Source organism: Acanthaster planci, linkage group LG18 (genome assembly GCF_054643075.1).
Source record: "Acanthaster planci isolate LZ-2023a linkage group LG18, COTS_SCS, whole genome shotgun sequence".
Taxonomy (NCBI): domain Eukaryota; kingdom Metazoa; phylum Echinodermata; class Asteroidea; order Valvatida; family Acanthasteridae; genus Acanthaster; species Acanthaster planci.
The window spans coordinates 6730303-6753002 of NC_141794.1; the positions used below are offsets into that span (position 1 = coordinate 6730303).

At 41.7% G+C, this 22700-nt stretch overlaps 1 protein-coding gene, 1 non-coding gene and 1 pseudogene across 2 annotated transcripts; 1 reads left to right on the forward strand and 2 right to left on the reverse strand.

Moving 5' to 3' along the window:
• Positions 1-1151: 1151 nt before the first annotated feature.
• On the reverse strand, positions 1152-2530 carry LOC147796131 (uncharacterized; annotated as a pseudogene).
• Positions 2531-14719: 12189 nt separating this feature from the next.
• On the forward strand, positions 14720-19232 carry LOC147796132 (uncharacterized). The gene is made up of 3 exons (XM_087148947.1): positions 14720-14843; positions 15412-15499; positions 16827-19232. The coding sequence occupies exons 1-3, from the start codon at positions 14720-14722 to the stop codon at positions 18100-18102; spliced, it is 1488 nt and encodes a 495-aa protein (XP_087005073.1). The 3' UTR covers positions 18103-19232.
• A 2225-nt stretch (positions 19233-21457) lies between these two features.
• On the reverse strand, positions 21458-21642 carry LOC147796133 (U2 spliceosomal RNA). The gene has a single exon (XR_015428362.1). It is a non-coding gene; the product is annotated as a U2 spliceosomal RNA (small nuclear RNA).
• Positions 21643-22700: the final 1058 nt, after the last annotated feature.

Sequence of the window (22700 nt, forward strand, 5' to 3'; positions counted from 1 at the left end):
ATTCCTAAAGTTCAAAGTGAATCCCCTGACCTTGCAGCACGTCTTAACCGTGTCCAATCGGTTGGCGTAATTCTTGGGCCCGCCCGACACGAGGGTCTTTATGTAATTGCCATCTTTGGGACTGATTTCGTTGGTCAGATCTCCGAGAAAGTCGTCCAAAGGGGGTTTGTATTGTCCCGGCTTACCCACGTATATGACACTGTCGGTATCGTAATACAGGACTGAGTCCTGCAACCGTTCGAGGACGCTGTAAAGTCTGAGCCGCGCATGCTCCGTGGTGAAGGCGGCTATAACCACGTTCGTACGGGGATTAGCATCCATAAACTCTTCTTGTGATTCATAGCGCACTTCCACAATTTCGTGGTTGATGAAATTAATGTCGTGCACGACTTTATCGTCGGCCAACAGAATCTCGTACAACTTTGCGGGATCGCTAAGTACCTCGACTTGGGGCATATTTAGTCTCTGACCGAACTTTCCCCAAAACGAATTCAACATAAGTTTAGCCAGAGCTCTCAAGCCCGGATTCTTTTCTATTTTGGAGGCGTCCAATCGAGTCCCTTCCCTTTGAAAATATTGATCGATGTACCGCGCTTTATCGCTTTCGGTTTTCACCCAGCCGGGCCATCCTGACGCTTCGACTTTTAGTTTCAAGAACGTGTTAATGTATTCCGTAAATAAGCTGCCGGTCTGAGCCCCCGTATCGTACTGTTCTCTATGTTCTAAGTGCCAAACAACTTCTGTGTTGATGACCCGGTACCCCAGTTCGATGGCCTTTTCCAGCTCAATGGATACCCACGTACCGCGCAACGTTCTCTCTTCATCCGTGTGCCCACAAAGGGTCTGTTGTTGAGCCTCTACGCACGCGCGGCAGAGTGGAAAGGTCAATTTACCGCCCGCACGATACCGGAGTAAGGGGTGGTACAACCCCGCGGGAGGAAGTATTTTACATTTCACGAGACCGTAGTATTCAGATACGTTCTTAAAGTTTTCCGTTATAATCTGTGGGTGATACAGCGGATAAGAATAATACTTGTTCGTGTAGGGATACAGGGAACAAAAGTCGACGTACTGAATCTTTTCTTCCCCGGACGTTTTATAAAATAATCGCGTGGCGTTGGTACGACCCCCGTAGAAAGCCTCCCTGGGATTCAGCGTGGCACGGGTCCGGTAATGGCTTCATCTTGCAGCGCGCGCTTAAGATCTTCAGGTAAATTCTTAAACGTGGCTTTCCATTCACATTCCCACATCTCGACCAATCGTTTACACGTGGATTGGAGGAAGGATTTCCTCTCCTGGGTGCGCGCGTACAATTCAGACATTGGCGTCATGATCGTGTTGTTGACCGTCTTCCTATTTGGATAACACCTGTTGCATCCGTGAAAATAACAACCGTGGAAGGAGTAAATGATTTGATTTTCAGCGTCATACCCGTTGACCTTGTATTTCCCGATTTTTTTCTCCTTCCGGTTTCTCGCGTGTTGGATATAGGTGCCCTCCGTCAAGTGAACGTAATACAACCACTGCAGCGCTACTTTCGATTGCTGTTCCTGACAACTGTAGCCGTGAGGGGGAATGATAGCGATGGTATCGACGCATAGAAAATTCCTCCTGTACACCAAATTACACGCCGAAGCGATCGTAATGCAACTCTCGAAGGGATCCACGCCAGCGTCGCCCTCGCCCGTGGACGTGACTTTTTTGAACAAGGTTCGAAACTGCAGGCAGCAACGAGTCAGAATGTCCACGTCGCTTATAAAGTATTTCAACAATTCATCTTGGAGTACAAACTGTTTATCTTTTTCTGTCTCGTACCATGCATAGAATTCCCGTCTCTTGCCGGACTCATGCCGTCCGGATCGTAGTATTTAGCAGCCGGGTAGGGGCCCGCGTAATCTTGGTTTTGCTTCGTGTTCCAAAAATGCGGGAAAAATCCCTTGTGAAGTTCCTTCTGACCGAAAGCTTGAGGCAACTTGCTCAGTGCCATGGGTAGGAAATTCATAGAATCGATAATTTTGCGCTTATACGGTGGCAGGGAAATGCTCTGTATTTTACACCCCGTGTAAATGATCTCCGGTATGATGGCATTATCGTACAGGTAACTGAGCAAAAAATACCCGTCGTATGCTTTCAAATTGTGCACCAAAGCGATGGAATTCAGCGTGTCTTTGGAACCGAACAACCAATTGCAGAACTCTTCCTTGCATTTGTCCCCTCTAAATATTTTCTGACGAGATGCCGAACAATGCTGACAGGATTGGTACGCGGGGTCATCTTCAGACCTGTCTGCGCAAAATTCACAGATCACGCAAGCGACGCACAAGTTGGGTTCGTGGACACCATTATCCTGCGTACACTCAAAATCAAAGAACATGTATTTGGCAACGGGCTGCTTTTTGTTCTTGCCCTTTTGTTGCTCGCCATCATCATCATCACCGTCGCATTCACTTTCTGCGCCATTTTCACTCTCATCGATTCGCTCTGAGCGATCTTTACTTCCCACCGGTTTAATGAAACACTCATGATCCATCGATCCCACCACTTCCTTACAGACGCCGCAATACCTTCGGGTACAATCGTGTTCTCCGCGTTTAGTATTCAGATTACTATTTACGAAACAATCGCAGTGCTTGCACCTATAGTACGTTTGACAGACCGTTTGGGCCTTGATCCGTTTGCTCCTGTGATTATCGAAACATCGCTGGTCTTTGAAACGGCGGTTGCATTGCGAACAGAGCACCCAAGTATTGATTTCGCGATCGACCGGCGGACAACCGGGATAGAAACACAGTTTGCAATCATCGGCGCATTTTGTGTGTTTTTCTTTCGAATTATAACCTATTTGGCACCTGTCGCAAAAATAACTTCTATTTAAAAATGCTTTCATCGACGTAATCAGATCGTAGTGGTTATCGTGAAAGTACAGATACACGGTGTGTCGACGGAGGGGCCCTTTGAATATGGCGGCGTTAAAATGATCGGCCGATAACACTACGATACGGTACTCGGGTAAGACGGCCTGAAATTTGCCTATTTCGTCGAGGCCGCACGGACCTTGCTTTACTCCCGCTTTAGCGTGCAAACCTTTGGCCAAATTTTCTTGCTCCTTACGTCCTATTTTAATCTGTTTTAGTGTGGGGTGTTTTTCTATAATGGCTATCCCCGTCACAATAGCCCTGGCGCAACACAGTCCCGTCTCATAATCTTTGATCTGAATGACCGATCCCTTATTTCGTAGCATATCTTGAATCTTGACCATGCCGTGAGTTTGGGTCCTTCCACCTTTTTGCATCCGCATGTGCACGAAATGAATATCGACCCTGTCGTCCAATCGAATGTGTTGATAGGATTGCAACACTTGTTCGATAAGAGCCAAAAATCTCTCGACCGTCAACTCATCCACGCGTAAAAACGGGAGAGCAATAGGAAAATTCAAGTAAGTGGATTGAAACACCAACCTTACTCTGTCGTCGGCGGGGAGACCCTCCGTTAGCCGTTCCAGAATGCTCTCGAAAATAGAACCCAGGCGTGGTAAAAACTCACGCAATGATAGGTCTTCCAAATCCCCAAACTGTACTCTGTAATCCTACGTCGTGGCCTGATACTTTTTCACAAATTTTTCCTGAGTGTCTATAATATTATAATAGTCTTCGGGTTTCTCCACACGAATCCTCTTCCTCGGTGGCTGATTCTCTTCGTCTTCGGGTAGATCCTCCTGAAACACCGTCCACGGATCATCATCATCATACGACAGTTCTTCGTCCGCCATCTCACCCTCTTGAACGGCTTGCTCAGCGTCCATCGGATCAGGATCAGCAGTTAACGACTCCTCAACATAAGCTGCATCCATTGGGTCTGGGTTGCCGTACCCGTGTTGACTGCAACACTGTACAAAATAATTGTTTTAAAACGGATAATGTGCTGTTCTTACAGAATAAAGTAGTGAGTTGTTCTCTCTGTAATCTAACAGATCCGCTGTTTAGCAACAATAGTTACCTGTCCCTCATCATCTCAGTCGTTCGTCTGCACCGCCAGCTCGCACAGTCTGTGAAGAGCGTAGTCCCTCTCGTCGTCATTGAGTCCAACGGTAGCCAAGAGAAAGCCTATCTCTTCGTACGTTTGACAATTTTGTATTTTGTATCTGGATCCCTCTCTACACCATATAAGCTCCACTCCCAGTTAGAATCCTGCAGTCTCCTGAAGACGGACAGAGTACACTGTTCGAAACGTCGAGTTATTCCCCGGTTCTTCTCAGAACCACACATACTCAAAGAAGAGATAAATACATGGTGTTACCGCAATCTTTACTATAGATCTAATTTTGTATTTCTTGATAGATATTCATGTTGCACAGCTTAGATTGCGCTCGGCATTGTATAAACGCAGATTTTCCCCCGCTTTTATCTTGTTTCGTCGGTTAAAAATGGTTAAAAATAGACAATAACATCATCTCTAAATATAAACCAAGGTCAAACATAAAAAATGAAACATTAAAAAATATAGATAATCCGTCGCCAGCGAGCTCCGCCACACCTCGCGCACACACAGAGGGCACCGCCTCCGTCCCTTACGATCCCATACATGCTCATTTGGCATTCCCCATTACTGCAGGGCGCTACCACTTTCAACCCTTTCTTCCATTCATAATGGACCTCACACGACCACGCGCCCAAAGATACTCCACCGACAATAGGATCCACCTTTCCCACGGACTCCTCCAAGACACCGCGAGGCCAACACTCATTAAGGCTACTCCGCGCACACAATAGGATTATCCAACCCATTATCGGCTCTTCAGAACACACACTTCTTTGCGGGGACACCGTCGAACCACCGACCAAGGACACACATTACGTTTATGAAATCACCAACAATTCATCCATTTTCATAACTATAATATCTTATATCTTTAGGCCATTCTTCTTATACTTCCCTCCCAAGCGATACTCATACAGGTCACCCACACCATACACAAGGTCTGTCATTTCTAACACCCCCTAATCCTATACATCACTCATATTTCATATTTCATACTTATGCATATTAATGTGACCTTTATGGATTTTTCAGGAAAGGTCAAAAGTGTACTGGATTGCCCCCCTACTCTCGTGACACCTTAAAGTGATCAGTATTTTCATTTGACGCTACGTTCCATGTTCTTTTAATTTCTTTATTAATATTCTTTTTACTTGTTTGTTAATGTATAATTTTTTATTCTTTACCTTTTTGTGTTTCTTTAAAGAAACTGGCATTTAGCAAATTTACCTTCAGTTTAACCTCAGTTTCAACACTTCCACCGTTATCAAAGCAAATTATTTTGGTGTAGCTTAATATTACAATAACATTATATGACGACGACAATTTGTCCACTTTTACAGAACAGATCAATCATTTAGAAACTTACCTGTTAATACCTCCCAAATGATACTCCAAATGCATGTATTTTCAAAATGAAGTAATTTCCTACAGTAGCTGGAGGATTTTGACGGTAAGCATGTAATTCCAAGGTTGTAAACGTGGAGTTTACAACGACAATCTCATTAACGGAGTAGCTACTCCAGGTGGAAATTGGCTGCAGTTTAAATTTGTTCAGTACGCTGATGACACCACGTGTGTAGTCAGAAAACATAAATCTTTGAAACGGTTGTTTTGTGTTATTTCTCTTTTTGAGAAAAGCACCGGTTCAAGGTTGAATTTTCATAAATCGTGTGGTCTTATTTCAGGTGATTGGAGTAGCAGAGACCGGTATTTACTGGATTAGCCCCTCTTTCCCACTTTCCAAATCAGCGCGGGCTTAACACACTTCCCGGATCAGCCCGGGACTTCCCCCCAACCCCGTGACCCGACTTCCCAAACTGCAATCGCGGAGCTCTGAACATACTTCCCCCAAAACCCGTGACCCAACTCGTGACTTCCCCCACACTCCGTGACCTACTTCCTAAACTAGCACTCGCAGAGCCCCAAACATACTTTTCCCCCGAGACTTTCACCGCCGGGAAAAATGGAATTGCCGAATAAAAATGAGTTTAAATTAAAAAAACCTATATATAAAATAGGTATGAATAAAGAAACCAAATCAAAACGCCGACCTGTTTTATCGGGCTTTAGGCGTTTGAAAAAATCGTTTCTAGCAGACTTTCTTAAACGATATGACATTACGTTACCGGCAACAAAGCGTAAACAACATATTAAGTCGGAGCTCGTAAAAGCCAATCAAGATATTCAACGGCAATTTAAAAATCTCACTCACCAGTCATATCGCCAGCTTTTAAAAATAGCTCAAGATAACGAAATAGAATTTACGGCCACAGGCGCAAAAGGAAAAATATTGCGAAGGACTTGATCACCGCGTTTAAAGCGTATATTACTCCATGGGTAATAGAAGAAGTGGACATCCATAAAACTAGGCGTTGATACGCTGATACCAAAGTTCTTTGAAGACGACCTGATTCATTTCTTTAAAATTTTTATAAAAAGTATATCGAAGATAAGGCACTTGCCGAGTTTAAGGAAATTGCCTCATTTAAATTACAAACGGCCATTAAGATTCAGTTCAAGATGGAAAAGCCGGGAGCTGAAACTAAAATTGGATTTTTCACATTTACCAGTCAGAATAACGCGGTCTTTTCTAAAAAGGGAATTAAAGAGGCGTTGAATCAGCAAATCGAGCAACATAAAGAAGACGTCGAAGCTCACGAACAGAGAGGCTTGGGTTGGGTCTTTGATAAAGTAACCGCTTTCTATATCAATGTGGTAAAGTATAACCCAGTAGGCGCGACTTTTATCTCACTACCTAAATATTTAGCGGTAAAAAACTATACAATACAACAGAGACAATGTCAAACATCAGTTAGAAACAAATCCAAATTACAAAATAAATAACGAGCGTACCTCGACTCACACAAAAGAAGACGGCCTAATCTTCAAAAACGTAGACTTTCCCATGCCCATTTCACAAATTTCGCGAATCGAATCACAAAATAATGTAGCTATTAATGTATTTGCTTATAACGAGAAAGAAGGCGCTTACGTGCTGTACAAGACCAAACGCGTAGCAGAGCCCATTAATTTACTTTATTTTACCAAAGGTGAAATAAGTCAATATTGCAGGATTAAACACTTTTCTCGGCTAATGTGCGATGTTACAAAATATACTGGTAAATTATACTGGTGTTTCAAATGCCTGTCTCATTTTCAAACTGAAGAAAGACTCACTCGACATCAAGAAGATTGTCAAGGAATTGACATAGCGGCGTCTAAAGTAGATTTTCCCGCCAAAGGGAAAAAATATTCTCAAGTTTGAAAACTATAAAAACAACCAAGACGCCCCTTTTATTATTTACGCGGATTTTGAGTCTGTTTTAGAAAAGTTAACGCCAAAAGAATTAAACACGGTCAAAACGCAAATCCATAAGCCTTGCTGCTATTCTTACGTAGTCGTTAGATGTGACGGGATTTGCACTTCACGCAAGACTTACAGAGGCACAGACGCAGCAATTAAATTTGTGCAGTAGCTTTCTAGAGAAGTCGCCGCGATTAACAAAACATTTGCAAATCCTAAGCAAAATATTTGGTCTGACAAATTGCAAAAGATTTACGAAAATTGTCAGCGCTGCTGGATTTGTGAAAAGCTTATCAGCAAGAATAGCAAAGATCAGTGCCAGTGCCCAAATCCCAATGAACTGAAATCAAAAGAAGAAAAAAATTGCCTTTAGTGTCATCAATGAAAAAAGCGGTTACAAAGACTTTATTTGCATGACGTGTAAAAAGCAAATCAATAAATTTCGCAAGGCTAGAGATCACTGTCACGTGACGGGGAAGGATAGAGGTCCCGCGCACGCCAGTTGTAATTCAAAGTTAAGAGTCTTTCAAATCAAACGCCCGTTCCGGTGATTTTAAATAACTTAGAGAAATATGACGCACATTTAATCATGCCCATGAGTTTAACGGGAAGGAAATTAAATTAATCGCTAAAAACACAGAGAACTACATCTCGTTTCTATTTTGCCCTTATACCCTTACGAGTATATCGACTCCTTTGACCGATTCCAAGAGACGAGCTTACCGCAAAGAGACGTCTTTTATAGTTCTTTGAAACAATCCATAGTGACTGAGTAAGAACACAGTCGTGCACAGACAGTATGGCAAGCCTTTATATATACTCCAAGTGAAATTAGGTTACCCAAAAGACTTGCACGACAAACACAACGACTTTCCACTTGCCCCCGAAAATATATCGATCCCCAATGAAAGGCTGTCAGCGTCTCAAAGGGATTTAATGGCAAAAGGCGAACGAATTACTTCAATAGATAATAGACTTTAAACACCAAAAATAAATACGTGGTTCGTTATCGAACTTTACAGAAATATTTACAACTCGGATTAGAATTTAAAAAGGTGCATCGCGTCATGTCTTTTAAAAAGAGCCTAGGATGAAAAGTTATATCGATAAAAATACCGAGTTACGCAAATTGGCCAAATCTGATTTTGAGAAGGATTTCTTTAAATTGATGAATAAACTCGGTCTTTGGCAAGACGATGGAAAACGTGCGTTATCGAATGGACGGGCATTTATTGCCAGACTTGCAAGACGCCAAAAAATACCAGAAGTTACTTTTAAACCAAATCACAAATCAACTACGCCGTTTAAGGAATGTGATCTCTCGTTTGTGGAAATGTATCAAATTAAAACAAAATTAAAGAAGCCCATTTATTACGGCGTAAGCGTGTTAGATTTATCGAAAACTGCAATGTATGATTTCTATTATAATACATTCAAGTCTGATTTCGGTTCAGATGTGTGTCTTTTATACACTGACACAGATTCGTTATTAGTTCAAATTCAAACGGGTAATTTAAACAAGTACCTACAAAAAAAGCGTAAATTATTTGACTTTAGTAATTACCCACCCGATCACAAACTTTACAACACCAAAAACAAAAACATTAAATGTACACCATCACGCAAGATAAATGAAGCCTGTCGCCGTTAGACACCAAGTGCTACATATTACCAGACGGCATTAAAACCGTAGCTCACGGACATTATTTAGCAGGTGGTAATTCGGTATCCTCGGGTACCACTTGAAGTTCCTCTTTGACGAAACTTCTATTTGGTCCGTTTAATAAATAATATAAAGTGGGACCAGTTTTTACCTGACTGCCACTGACTCGTTTAAATTGGCTCGTGCGTTTGTCAATTTGATAAACGTCCACGGACCAGACGGGATCGATCGCTCTTCTGACGGTACCTCCTTATTGCTCACTCGGGTAATAGAGGTACCGAACAACCACGCTTGGAAGTAATTCTCGTTTGCTCGCTCTTGGAGGTGCACTCGGCGCTTGTTTCACTCGGTCTAATTTGATAGCTTCTGTGGGCTCTTTGTCAATTAAACGACTTTTTCCTCGTTTAACGATTTTACAAATCGGGGCAAACGCTGTACCCATTCTACGTTTCGAACGCCTACGTTTAACATTTCTTGAGCGTATTGATGGCCAAATATACGCTCGGCTAAAGTGCAGTTAGATTGCTCAACGATCCTGGCTCACCCACTTGAATTTCTACTTTATTTTTCGTCATTAACTTGTTAATCTCGCCTTTTAATTCAGGTCCAGAGTCTACCATTTCAAATTTAGGCCAGGTTAGCGGCGATCGCTCGTAATTTTTCTTCACGGCTTCAGATGTTTGGTCTGCGGTTTTACTGGTCAACGGCTCGGCTTCTTTATAACGCTAACCGACGTCTACGATCGATAAAGCGTATTTTAACGTTTTACGGTTTATTCGATCCCAAGGTAAATATAAAATGTCTAATTGATGAGCGTAATTAGGTTTGACCGATTCTGATTGCAAAGTCGGATAACGGTTTACCTCTAGATATCTAGAGGTAAACCGTTAAAGGCTTTAATCGCGGTATGTTATCAAGAGGTAACCGGGAAGGACTATTTAAAAGTAAAAGATTTGTTTCAAGTTACAGATAAGTATTGGAAAAACTCCCTCGACAAATTAAACCTCGCCAAACAAGATTTTTCAAAACGTATATAATAAAATGGAGACTCACACGCTTTACTTGACCAAAAGCGTGCAGGCGTTTAAATTAGAAAATCAAATCGACAATTTAAAAGGCGATAAAAAATAATAGTCAGAAAAGTAAGCTTTCGCCCGGGTTACTTCAACATTACAAAATCCACCGAAATCGAATGGCAAACTCAAATAGAAGGAAGCCCCGCAAAAAGAGCTCCCGATAGAGTTAGACCAGCAATACAGGCTGACTCACCAATATCTGTTATTGACACGGTTATTATATAAGCACTTGAACTGATAGTACCATTTTCAGGATTGCAGATGGATACTTTGGATACTTTGGTAATAAGAGACTACATTTGAGCTTACGAGGCAGGTACTTTAGAAGAATTCAGTGACTCAATTAGTCAAGAACTAAATGACCTTGAGAATCAAAAAATTAATGACCTTGAGAATCAAATCAAAACGTTAACAATAAACGTTCGGGATCAGACGAAGAGAAAGAAAAGGCGTTAATTTATTTAATACTTTTAACTCGAGGTAAAGTCGATACTTACAAAGAAGCCCGCTGCATTGCTTTAGAATTTATCTAAGAGGGATTTTTAGGCGACGACAACGAAGAAAGAACGAGAACCACCCAAGCCGCTCAAACCAAACCCAGGCCTACTGTTTTAGTCATGGCTTCTGGTTCAAACGCCCCGGTGATGCATCGATTGCATGTAATTATTCTTCCGGGGTTCTACAACGTGGATTGGTTTGATTTTATTTTAAACACCATTCCACGTGTAAGTTTTAAAGTTCACGAAAAGTCAAGTTTGGTAACGATAATGATAACAGATTTAAATCTAAGATTAAAGTTAGGTAAAGAAGTTTGCAAACTTTTGAATCTGCCAAGAGGTAGACTCGTGCCAAACGTGATTTCCAAGGGGAAGATAAATGCAAATCCTTTTGACAAGCTTGGATACACTGCCGATAAATAAACGACCATTTTAATTACTTTAACGGGCGACCTTCTCAGGCGTTGTGTATTGTGTCAGACTCGAACTAAAGCGTTAATTTACTCGTAAAAACCGAAGAACGAGTTTTGAATTTTCGTTGAGAAACGAACAAGGAGAAGTCGTTAACAACAAAGACGGTAAAATTTACTCGAAATCGACATTGCTTAAACGCGTATGAAATAAAATGGAGACTCACACTTTTCACTTGACCGAAAATCCGCAGACGTTTAAATTGAAACGCGAAATTGATAATACGAAAGGTGCCAAGGCAATTAGGGTGAAGAATATACAGCTTGAAGCTGGGTATTTTAACATCACAAAATCCGTCGAGATCGAGTGGGATACGCGCTTGGGTGGTAGTGCCGCTTACAAGCTCCTAAGTGAAAGTGAAGTAACAGACGCTGAAACAAGAATCGTTGAAGAGTTTTGGGGAGTGTCATCATCTGAAATATTAGACTCGTTTGTCGAAAAACAAGATGAAAGAGTTAGAGATATTTACGAACGGATGAGGTCCTTAATAGAACAAATTACGCGAGAAAGAGACTCAGATATTGAATAAGGGTTACGCGAGCAATTGGCCATCTTAGAGCAATCGCTAGAAATTGAACGCAGAGGCAGAAAATGGCTCATAGAAAAAGTTGCGAGATGTGTAGATTTATATGAGTAGATAATGTTTTTTAAGCATAGAAATTGACAAAGCACGATCTGTAGGCCCGGATACTTTACGAGGGTTAGAAAGGCAAATAGATAACTTAAAGAGTTCAATAAAGGTCGAACGTGACGGTCATGGATGGCTAAACTACAGATTTGCAATATATGTTGTGTCTCTGTTACCCGTTTCAGTTTCTCCCTTGCCAAGACTCCCCAAACCCACTCCACCACCAGAACCTACTTCGCCCGAACCCACTTCCCCTCCCAAACGGGGCAAAACCAATTATTAAAATGTGTGACAAAAATACTTCGTCTCACAGGATATAGACAACCTATCCTCGATCGGCTTGGGGGCCAAGATCCTTGAGCACTACCCGAGGGTAGAAAAGGAACCATTGCATTAGAACCCGGGTTTTATAACGTGGATTGGTTTGACTTTTTTGTTTAATGCCATTCCGGGTGCATCTTTCAAAGTTCATTCAGAGTCCAAGAGGGTGACTTTGTCCATTACCAACCCAAGCCTCAAATTACGGCTAAATAAACAACTGGCTAATTTATTACATCTGCCAAAGGTTACATTTTTACCCCTCGTCATTTATGAAGGCAAGTATGATTCGAACCCCTTGAAATTGGTGTTTATTCATTGCGCCCAGTTGAATACCGGTATTAACTTTTGTAATGGTAAATCTTCGAATATGTTGAGCGTTTTAGATGCCGATCATAAAGTTGTAAAAATTTCATCAAAGGTCGGATTCAGGCTGACTTTTCAAGACTGAACCGGACTAGGTTCATCAAACACTGGTGCGTCCAAGGTCTCAAGGTTAAAGTTGATAATAAAACATCGGACAGCCTTTTGTAATTAATTTGTATGTATTCTTGTTGAAGATAGGAGGCGCCGGCCCCTGGGAAAGTCTAGACTTCACTGATGCTGCTAGGACCCCCCAAGGATCTCTGGCGGCGGGATTGGCGTATCCCCATACATGCACTGTGATTTTGGAGTAGTGTCACAGTTTGATTTCATTTAAGAGATTTTTGTTTTATTATAGAAATGTGCCGTGTTATGTTAACTTAGAATTGTGCTAAATTCCAGAACGTTGTGGTTCAATTGAACTGAATTGTTAAAGGTATTCACGGGCGGACGAAATGCCGAGGCCGGTGCCTGTGACTTTATAGTGAGTACTTGGTGAAGGGTTGAAAAGTATGGACTGGACTCGGGTCAGTAGTCAATAGTCGGACAGTAAAAAAAAAATGTTTTGTACAAACAAAATTCTGTGAAGTGTTGTTAATCTATTATTGGAAAGAACGTCGTAGTTCACAGGACAATGATGAAATAAAGTATGTTCAAGCAATTCGTCAGCGTTTTCGCGAAGAGGCGAATTTCATGAAAAATCGTCTCTCTGTCAATTTTTATTTTTTTTGTGTGAAAACGATCAAATCATTAGTGCAACATCTACAAGACGGTGAAAGTAAAGTATAAAAAAATCATCAGAAATCCGTAAAATGAAAATGGCAAATTTGTAAATTTATCCAAAAGTGCCAATTTTCGTTTTCACGAAGGGGCGAATTTAAATTCGCCCCTTCGTGAAACCGCAAGCCCATGGGTCAAGGTTTTCACGAAAAGGCTCTTCAACCTTTTTCTCTGCGCTCATGAAGATCAACGAGAGCAATGTTAAGCGTATAGTTTTAGTTCCAGTACAGTACGATAAGTAAAGGCGCGCATGACCAGTCATGTAATGCCGCGTGCATGCATAGCATATGGGAACGATGTCAAATAAGCAATAGGGCGTCTAGCAACAACTAGCTGCAGTCCCGTCCGTCATTAATTCTGTCCTTGAACTTCCAGGCTGAATATACCAAGGTAAGTGTGGAATTAAGAGTGCATTCTTCTCCTTCCACGATTATTGAAAAAACTCACCTTTCCCTAAACGTTACTTAGCTCATATTTAATTGAAGCTCAGTTATGTACGCAAACACTGACACTGTTTAGGTCGGGCCTAGCCCTAGGTCGGGCCTAGGCTACATGTAGTTCAAGCCTACTAGTAGTAGGCCCACTACCATTGTGCAAGGCTAGGCCTAATCATGCCAATTTCCTCACGAATGTGGCGGTCTTAGAGTCTCGAATTCCTCGCGGAGTGTTTGACTATTGGCAAGCTTGTTTTGTGACAAAAATAAAACTGGTAGGCTATAAAATAGTGGTTACCTTGACACATGCTTGACAAAATAATATTGATTGCCATGGCATTAGGCTATCACTAGCAGATTAGTCTGGAATTCGAGGCGTCAGGGAATTAGGCAAAAAATTGGCTGGTTCATGTGGTTGCCTTTTTGAAAACGTAGACCCTACCAATACTACTACACTACTTGCTCATCTTGTAAAATCAGATGTTAACATTTCACACCTTTGAAGTTGAAAAATTCTGATGAACCTTCAGGCCTAAAAGTTTTTTTTTCAAATGCCAATCTAGAGAAATCTAGAAAAAATTTTGTCAGCAAACTGGTTATTTTGAAGCTAAGCATTGGGGTTTGCTGAAACAACAAATACACCCAAACTGCATGTTTAGAAGCAATATGTGCAAACATTTCAAACAAGTCTTGATTTTTGAAGTGCTTACTTAAGTATCTAGCCTAGTAGGTTGTGGTTACAACGTAACATTATTAGGCCTACTGCCACATTTTAATTCTTTGAAAGTGTATCCTGTGAAAAATAGGTTTAGCACCAGGTGTCAATAAATCACAACTGGGCTCCTCTGTAAAGCAAAAAAGTAGGTTGTTTTCCCTAGTATTGTCATAATAATAATTCCAACATCTGCATGTAAGTTCTGGCAAGATTAGTCACACTCACGGAGTGAAAATTTTGACCAACCATGAATTTTTCAACTTGTTAACATTTAGAAAATTAACTGAAGGAAATTTACATTTTTTTTTAAATTGCAGAAGCTTCCCCGTCATGGATGTGGTGGTTCTTTGAGAAAAGGATGGGCCAAAAAATGTGGTGTCCACTGCAGATTTGAAGTTTGATGGTGTCCTGCGGAGAGGGTCATCAGTTACCATGCTGTGGAATGATGGCGAGTGGAAGGGTACCATCATCGATATGGAGGAGTCACCTCCCAACTCTGACACTGACGATGATGATGAAATTCCCCTATCGCAGTATCTGTCGTCCAAACTCAATGGTGAGCTTATTCAGAGTTAAATTTAAAACTGTAACTCCAAAAAACTGTTGTTAAATGAGAGTGATTATTGTCATGCGCACTGGTGTTGGAATAGACAAATCATGAAAAAACATTCAGCTCACATTAAAAACAACCACATGTATCAGGGTGTTACAACTACACTCATTTTTATTGAAGATTGCTCTGAATTTTGACACCTTTACTCTGAACCTTATGTTCTGATTGTTTCTCAATGTTCCGACTAATTGTTTAATTCTGCTATGTTCCATTACTCCATCGCGGGCATTGTTGTATTTTTAAATTTTTCAGGCAGCAATTCCAGAAATTCTTTTCTTCTGATAATTTCCATATGCAAGTGCATATATATGTAGACATGTATCCTGGTTACAATAACGCACACATCAAGAACCTCTCCCTTTTTTAAATGGCAGCCATGCCAATAGACATAAAAAGCATTGTTATATAATCTGCATTATTGTCTTTTTTGTTTTGCTTTCTTGTTTCTCAAAGTTTAATATCTCAAAGTTTGTTGCTTTCATGCCAGAATATTTGTGTTTATATTTTGCAGGTGGACCAAGACCCTTGGACAAGATGTCTGGAAATGACGTTCTTGAAGGGCCAGCAGTTTGTGGGGAATTCCAGTGCAAAGATGAAGTGTGGGCTGCCTGCCACCGCTGCCTTGAATATCTTTGTTTTAATCATTTTAATACAAGCAAAACATGTACTTCGCATAATGTACATGGTGAATTATAGATGATTGATGCAAAGAGCTGTTCAGCCCCTTTGGCAGTTTAAGACCCAAAGGATGTTGAAATTATATCCAGTTCACCTCTTTGTGCTTCAACCCAGGTCATTGATGTTCACTCCAGATGCATTAATATTCCATCTATCTCTCCTGCTTCACTGCAGATCGATGATGTTTACCCAGAGAGTGATATTCCATCTTCTTCTGCTCGTTCTGGGCAGTACCCACCACTTTCCTCTCCTGCTGTTGCATCAGTGCCATGTGATGGTGCTAGCCGTGACAGTGATTTTACATCTTCTGCTCGTTCTGAGGAGTATCCACCACTTTCCTCTGCTGCGTCAGTGCCATGTGATGGTGCTAGCCGTGACAGTGATTTTACATCTTCTGCTCGTTCTGGGCAGTATCCACCACTTTCTTCTGCTGCTACTGCATCAGTGCCAAGTAATGGTTCTGGATATTTATATTCTGCTCGGACTGGTCGTTATCCACCAGTTTCTTTTCCTGCAGCCGTTTCATTGCATGTTAATGGTGCTAACCATGGGAGTGATTTTCCTTCCTCTTCTTCTCATTCTGAGGAGTATCCACCAGTTTCCTCTCTTCCCGCTGCTTCATTACAGCTTGACAGTTCTGGCCCTGGAGGAAGTTTTCTATCTTTCTTTACTGCTCGGTCTGGGCGGTATCGTCCAGTTTCATCTTCTCCACTTGTCTCAATGCCAGTTGATGATAGTGTGTGTCTTTCCTCGGGGCAAGGTGATGATTCCATCTCATTTCCTGACCCTGGTGACTTTCATGTTAATGGTGTTGGAAAGGCTCTTTCCCCCAAACGAAAGAAGATCAAAAGGTCCAGAAATTTTCTTGTTAAAGAAAAAAGAAATAGTGGCGTGGCCTATTTTACAGAAAAGTCAAACAGACAGATTCCTCCGAGGCAAGGTGTTTTGGGTGTCAGCAAATGTACTGCTAGATGCAGTAATCTGGATTGCTCTGTAGTGATGGAGGCAGATATTACAACATGGCTTGCTTGGACAAGCAACGTGAATGGATTTTGAGATATGTTTCTGTGGGAACAACAGCATCAAAGCGTTACAGAAGCTTTCATTATACATGTACATTGCCCAAGCCCACCTGCATTTCTGAGACCTGGAAAGTTTGTCGTAGCATGTTCATGTCCACGATCGATGTGACAGAGAAGCAAATCAGAACAGTTTTCTCAAAACTTGACTCATGTGGCATTCTTCAAGGGGAAAAACGTGGGGGAGACAGCGCTCTGATCTCGACACTCTTCTGAGAAATGAGGTTCAAGAACACATCGAGAAATTTCCAAGGATGGAGTCACATTACTGTCGTGCATCCAGCAAGTGTCAATACCTGGCTTCTGACATGAACCTCCAGATGATGTATGGCATGTACATAAAGGAGAAGCCAGAAGGTGCGTCATTGTCTCTGTACAAAAATGTGTTTCACTCCTTGAACCTTAAGTTCCATCATCCCAAAAAGGACACATGTGGTTTGTGTGAAACCTACACGAAATCAGGTGAGGATAAGAAGCAAGAATTGTTGCCACAGTACCAGAAACATATTGAAGAAAAGGAAAAGGCTCGTGCCATCAAAGCTGATGCAAAGGAGAGAGCAGCCAGGAGTTCAAAATATGCTGCTGCAGGTTTTGACCTCCAGTCTGTAATCTATCTGCCGCAATCTCAAAGGTCTGAGATTTTCTATAAAAGGCGCTTGGCATGTTATAATTTTACAATTTATGACCTTGGCAGCCAGGATGGTTTTTGCTTCCTCTCCCATGAAGGCCAAACACGTCGTGGTGCTTGTGAGATATCTTCCTATTTGCATAAATACCTGCAAATTCTGGACGCTCAACATGTTGAGTCTGTTGATCTCTTTTCTGATGGTTGTGTTGGACAAAACAAGAACTCCATTCTTCCAACAATGCTTCTATATTTCATCAAGCACTCTCAGACTGTTCGTGATGTCACACTACATTACTTTGAAACAAACCATGGGCAGTCTGAGGGTGATTCTATGCATAGCACCATTGAAAGAGCTACCAGACAGGTGCGTGACATTTCTGTCCCTTCCCAGTTGGTATCCATCTGTAAAATGGCACGGAAAAACCCAAGGCCTTACCATGTTTTCACTGTCCAGTCACTGGACATTCAGGATTGGAAGTCATGTTCACAGAAGTGTGGCATCCTCAGGGTTCGTTTGTCTGAGGATGGTAAAGGCATTGACTGGACAAAGTTTAAGCAGGTCAAGGTGATGAAGGTCAAATCTGATGAAATTCTTTTCAAGTACTCTCATACCGATGATGCCTTTTCTGTGATCAAGCTCGACAAATCTACAAGAAACACAGACACTGAACGTATCCAGCCTCAGTCATGCTATCTGTCAGGTCCACCTAAGATATCAGACAGCAAATACCAGGATTTAATGAAGCTCTGTTCAGGGCCAACACCAGTTGTTTGTCATCCTGATTATCAAATATTTTACCGACAACTTCCTCACTGAATTTCCATATTGCAAGAAACTTTCACTATTTTTCCTTCCTGTAAATATATTTACATTATGCTATTCCACAGCTGACTTTGTAGCAGGCTTTTTCCTGCACTCTGCTGCTGATTCTACAATTCTTGTGCCTTATTACAAAGATTCTTGTTATCTCTTCCCTTATTAGCCTATTGTGGTTGGTGTAGACGTAGTAGAATATCGTGTTTGTATTCCTAGGTGCCACCTGGTCTCAAGGTGCATTAATGTTCGTGGTACTGATTATACACTTGCATCCAGACTTTCTCTTTGACTTCCTATATATCAATTTGTAAATTGTTACGTTAGTTAAGTATCCTGAAGTTCAAGAGTTGTATCTACTTACCCATTCCCGTCCTTCAATGAATCTATCTGAATAGGAGCTCTTGTTAGTACATAGGTGCAGCATGACATGTTTCTGAAGGGTTATTGAGTTCTTGCCCTGTTTGCCTGTTTGTGTTAGGTTAAAACTTTCGTTTTTTGAGCAAAACAATATTTACCATATTTATGGTAATGCAAGACCCCTATTTTGATTTTGTGGCATTGTAAAATTGTGCTTATAAAATGGTTTCCTTACCATTTAGACAAACTTTGTCAAGGTAGAGTATGAGGGAGGGAGGTAAACACCATTACCCTAAACATTTTAACCTGTCAAGCAATTAGATTTTTTTTATCACCAGTGTACTGGTCTTATTGTTTTTACTTGACAGATTTGGAAGTCATAGAGTTCTGCCAAATTCCTCTTTAATTAATTAAGCACAACTGCTGCGCTTCTGACACACATGAATTACAGTGAATTGTAATTTAGCAGTTTGCACCTAAAATATGGTGCATTTGGAAACAGGTTTTGAAGCTGAAATAAACCTATTAGAAATACTACCTTTTTAAAGCAGCAATTAAAAAAATATATTTAAATGTATAACGGTCTTTCATGCATTAGTTGTAACTGCAGTTCTAATTCTGAAATGCAATTCTTGAAATATAGCGCCCTATAAAATATTACTGTCACTTTTGCCTGAACCTGGACTAACTTTATACTGTGTAAAAAACAAATCTGTTATTTTGGAGTCTTTCTTAATTGATCTTTCTTAGCTTTACAACATTTGATTTTGCAATGAAATACTTGAAAATGTTCATTAAAATAATTTTCATTTCTTGCAGAAAGGAAAATAAGTAATTATAATGTATATCAGTAAGTGATTATACTGAATACTTTATCTTTGAATCATGTTATTATTTATTCTTTTTACTTTCATTACATCGTGGATTGTATGAATGCCTGTATGAATGAATTCATGTAATGTATGTAACATGCTTGTAATATATGGATTTTGCCTCTCTGCTTTTTAAACTGAAAGATACTAAAACCTGTAAATATACAGGTGCAAAAAAAAATCCAATTTGTAATGCTGGAAAATAAGCATAATTGATTCATTAATTGATTATTATGTTAATCAGTCTAAATTCTTGAAAACTGTGTGAATACAGGAAGTGTCATATTGCTTTCTTTGTAGATGGAAAAAAACATAATACAAATAGTTAGGCCTACTGACGGCAAGGTGACACACAAACAAGTTTAACTTTGTACTTTCCACGGCATCTGAATTCCTCTAATACTCACAGCGCCCCTACGCATGATCGCTTTGAAATAGCATAGACTTATCGTTTGCTAAGGGGGCAAAAACTGTACAAACAGACTCGGAACGTTTTCACGAAGGGGCGAATTTGAATCCCAGTGGGGCGAATTTCGCGCGTGCTGACTTGAGCGTTTTCACGAAGAGGCGAATTTTACACGCACGGGGCGAATTTGCTCATTTATCTTTTTTGCGTTTTCACGAACAGCCACTCCTCTAACTTAATTAATTCTGAAAAACTAAACAACCCGTTTTCTTCAAATTACAAGTATTTCAAAAGCGGAGACACTATCCTTTCCACCGATACCGCAAACTCACATATCCAGGCATTCTTAAGCTGTGCCGTGCCAGGATGACAGCTAACCCCGGGGACGACAGCGGGACCCGCCTCAAACCGAGATCGGGACCAAAGACCACAAGTGCCCATCAGTATCTTGGGTTGGCCCGGTGTAGCAGTACATCCGGGATTCGGCCCACTCCCTTCGGGGAACCAAAAAAAAAGATGGATTAACTTAATTTTTGTTCAATCACTTTATCTCTCTGCTCTTTTCTCGTGTAACGTTACGATGATGCCATCTCTCATGTCTCGTGGTACTTCGCCCTCACAGGCATGGAACGCACAGGGTATCCGTACTGCCGTGATGTATGCCGAGTGACAGTCAGTGTAAAAGTGTCGTGTGTTGTTGAGCGATTATGGTGATGGTTTTCATTCTCTTGACAAAGAGCTGTCAGTGTACTTTACCTTCTTGTCGATTCCTCCCCAAATTAATGTCAGTGTAGTTGTGACTAGTCAAGCGCTGCGCTTGCCCTTGGAGTTATCCAATCGGAACGCAGTCCACTGTCAGGCGTTCGGCCCGGGACGGTAGGTTGCGATGTTCTGCACTCACTTGTGTCAATCTCCAAGCACCTGACGAACCTTATGATGGGAGTTCGGTGGTCTAGCCCCCAAAGCCGTACAGCGTCCGCCCTTGTCTCTTGAGCGCGTACTCCACGTCCATGGCAGTGACAGTCTTCCTCTTGGCGTGTTCGCAGTAGGTGACCGCATCACGGATGACGTTCTCCAGGAAGACTTTCAGGACTCCACGCGTTTCCTCGTAAATGAGACCAAAGATGCGCTTCACTCCTCCGCAGCGCGCAAGGCGACGAATGGCCGGCTTGGTGATGCCCTGGATGTTGTCACGGAGGACCTTCCGGTGGCGTTTGGCACCCCCCCTTGCCCAGTCCTTTGCCTCCCTTGCCTCGTCCAGACATGATGTTCTTGCTCTGTTCAATTGCTAGTGAAAATGATGCGGACGACAAGTCGTCAGAGCAGGTATAACGCATGCGCGGACGCGGTAGAAGCTGCACGAGCATGCGGTTGGGATGACAGCCACCTCTGGCGGTAAACGGGGTCAGAACGTGAAGTCAAAGGAGAACCAGGGGACGGACAGAAGGAAAATTGGAAGGGGGGAGATAAATATAAAAAAATAAAATGCGACAAGTAGTGGGTGCCGTGTCTATGTCTCTTTCTTTCCCTAGCCACTTTTATTGACATTCTTGCATGCCGTTATTGCTACGAAATATACTGTTTAATGTCCAGTTTTGTAAAATGGCCTTTTTATTTAGTCGGAATGTGTCGGAGAAGAAGAAAGAGCCGAGAGATAAAGTGATTCAACAAAACTGAAGTTAGTCCGTGTTTTTTTTTTCCTTTTTTGTGTTCCCCCGAAGGGAGTGGGCCAAATCCTGACTGTACTGCTATACTGGGCCAACCGTGGCCAGGACGAGGCAAGCCCCTATTCCACGGCCAAAGTTCAAAGATCAGTTTGATAAACTGGCTGTTTCAGATATCACACTGAAAAGAACAGAGGTTTATTACAAATATAATCATTTAAGATACAAAAAGATAAGTAATTATACAATCCAAAGCCTCTTTAACAGAGGTGCTTATAATAAAGTGAACGTAGAAAAAAGAAGATAAGTTAAACAGGGTGGATTTAAACCCTGTATAATAAGCAGAGTTAACCTGGCTATAAGTAAAAAATTAAATAGACTGGCATCCTCTTTCGGTCGTCAATCTTCTTCGTCGCAGCCCCGGTAGATTTCACCTGTAGGAAAGAACAAAATAAGAAAGCATGGTTATTAGCAAAATACATAATGCAGTATCTTTGTGACAAGCTCGGGAAAGGCCTACTCGTCAGTGTACTGACGGTGGCCGGTGATGCGTTCGATGTAAGTGTCCCAGGAACCATTGATGGCGTCTATGCAGCACAGACGACGCATCAGACCTCGGTAGCGCTTGGATATCCCAAGGCGCCGAAGTGCTCTCTCGTTTCCTGGGCACCAGGAACCGAGGGAACCGACCGCAAAGCCGTACACTTCAACGTCCTTACCCGCAGTAGCCACAGCTTGCCGAAGTCCATCGTACTTGGCGACCTTGGCCGCCGCGGCGATATCCAACGCACCACTATTTCAAAGAAGAGATAGGTCGATGGCTGTTTAATTGAAAGCCCCTTTTGTGCCAAGCTACTTCGGATGTTGTGTTATTTTCTAGGTTTATCTTTTTAGTTACTTCTGCTTGTATTAATACCCGTTCTTTATCTCTTTGTTTCATTCCAGTATTGAGCGATACGCCGCAGTTCAGCCCTGCCGAAATCCCACCTGCTTGTTCCTCCTTCAAACGTCAGCCCCACCTTCTAACCGACCCCGCTGGACAAGTACCGGTTTGTGTCTCTTTGCGACTCAAAAGTTTCGCCCCAAATTGCAGCTTTTCTTCCTTTTTACCTCTGCTGTGCCGGCTGTTGCGGTGCTGTATAATGACATGTTTTTGTTTCTAACCTGAATCCACTCAACGCGCGTCAAATATGCAACGCGCGTAACTTACTAAAATATTCAGCACGCAGTGTGTGCTTGCAAACTTTCCAAGTTTATAAATGATTTAATCATTGTGTTTCTAACCTAAATCCAGGCACC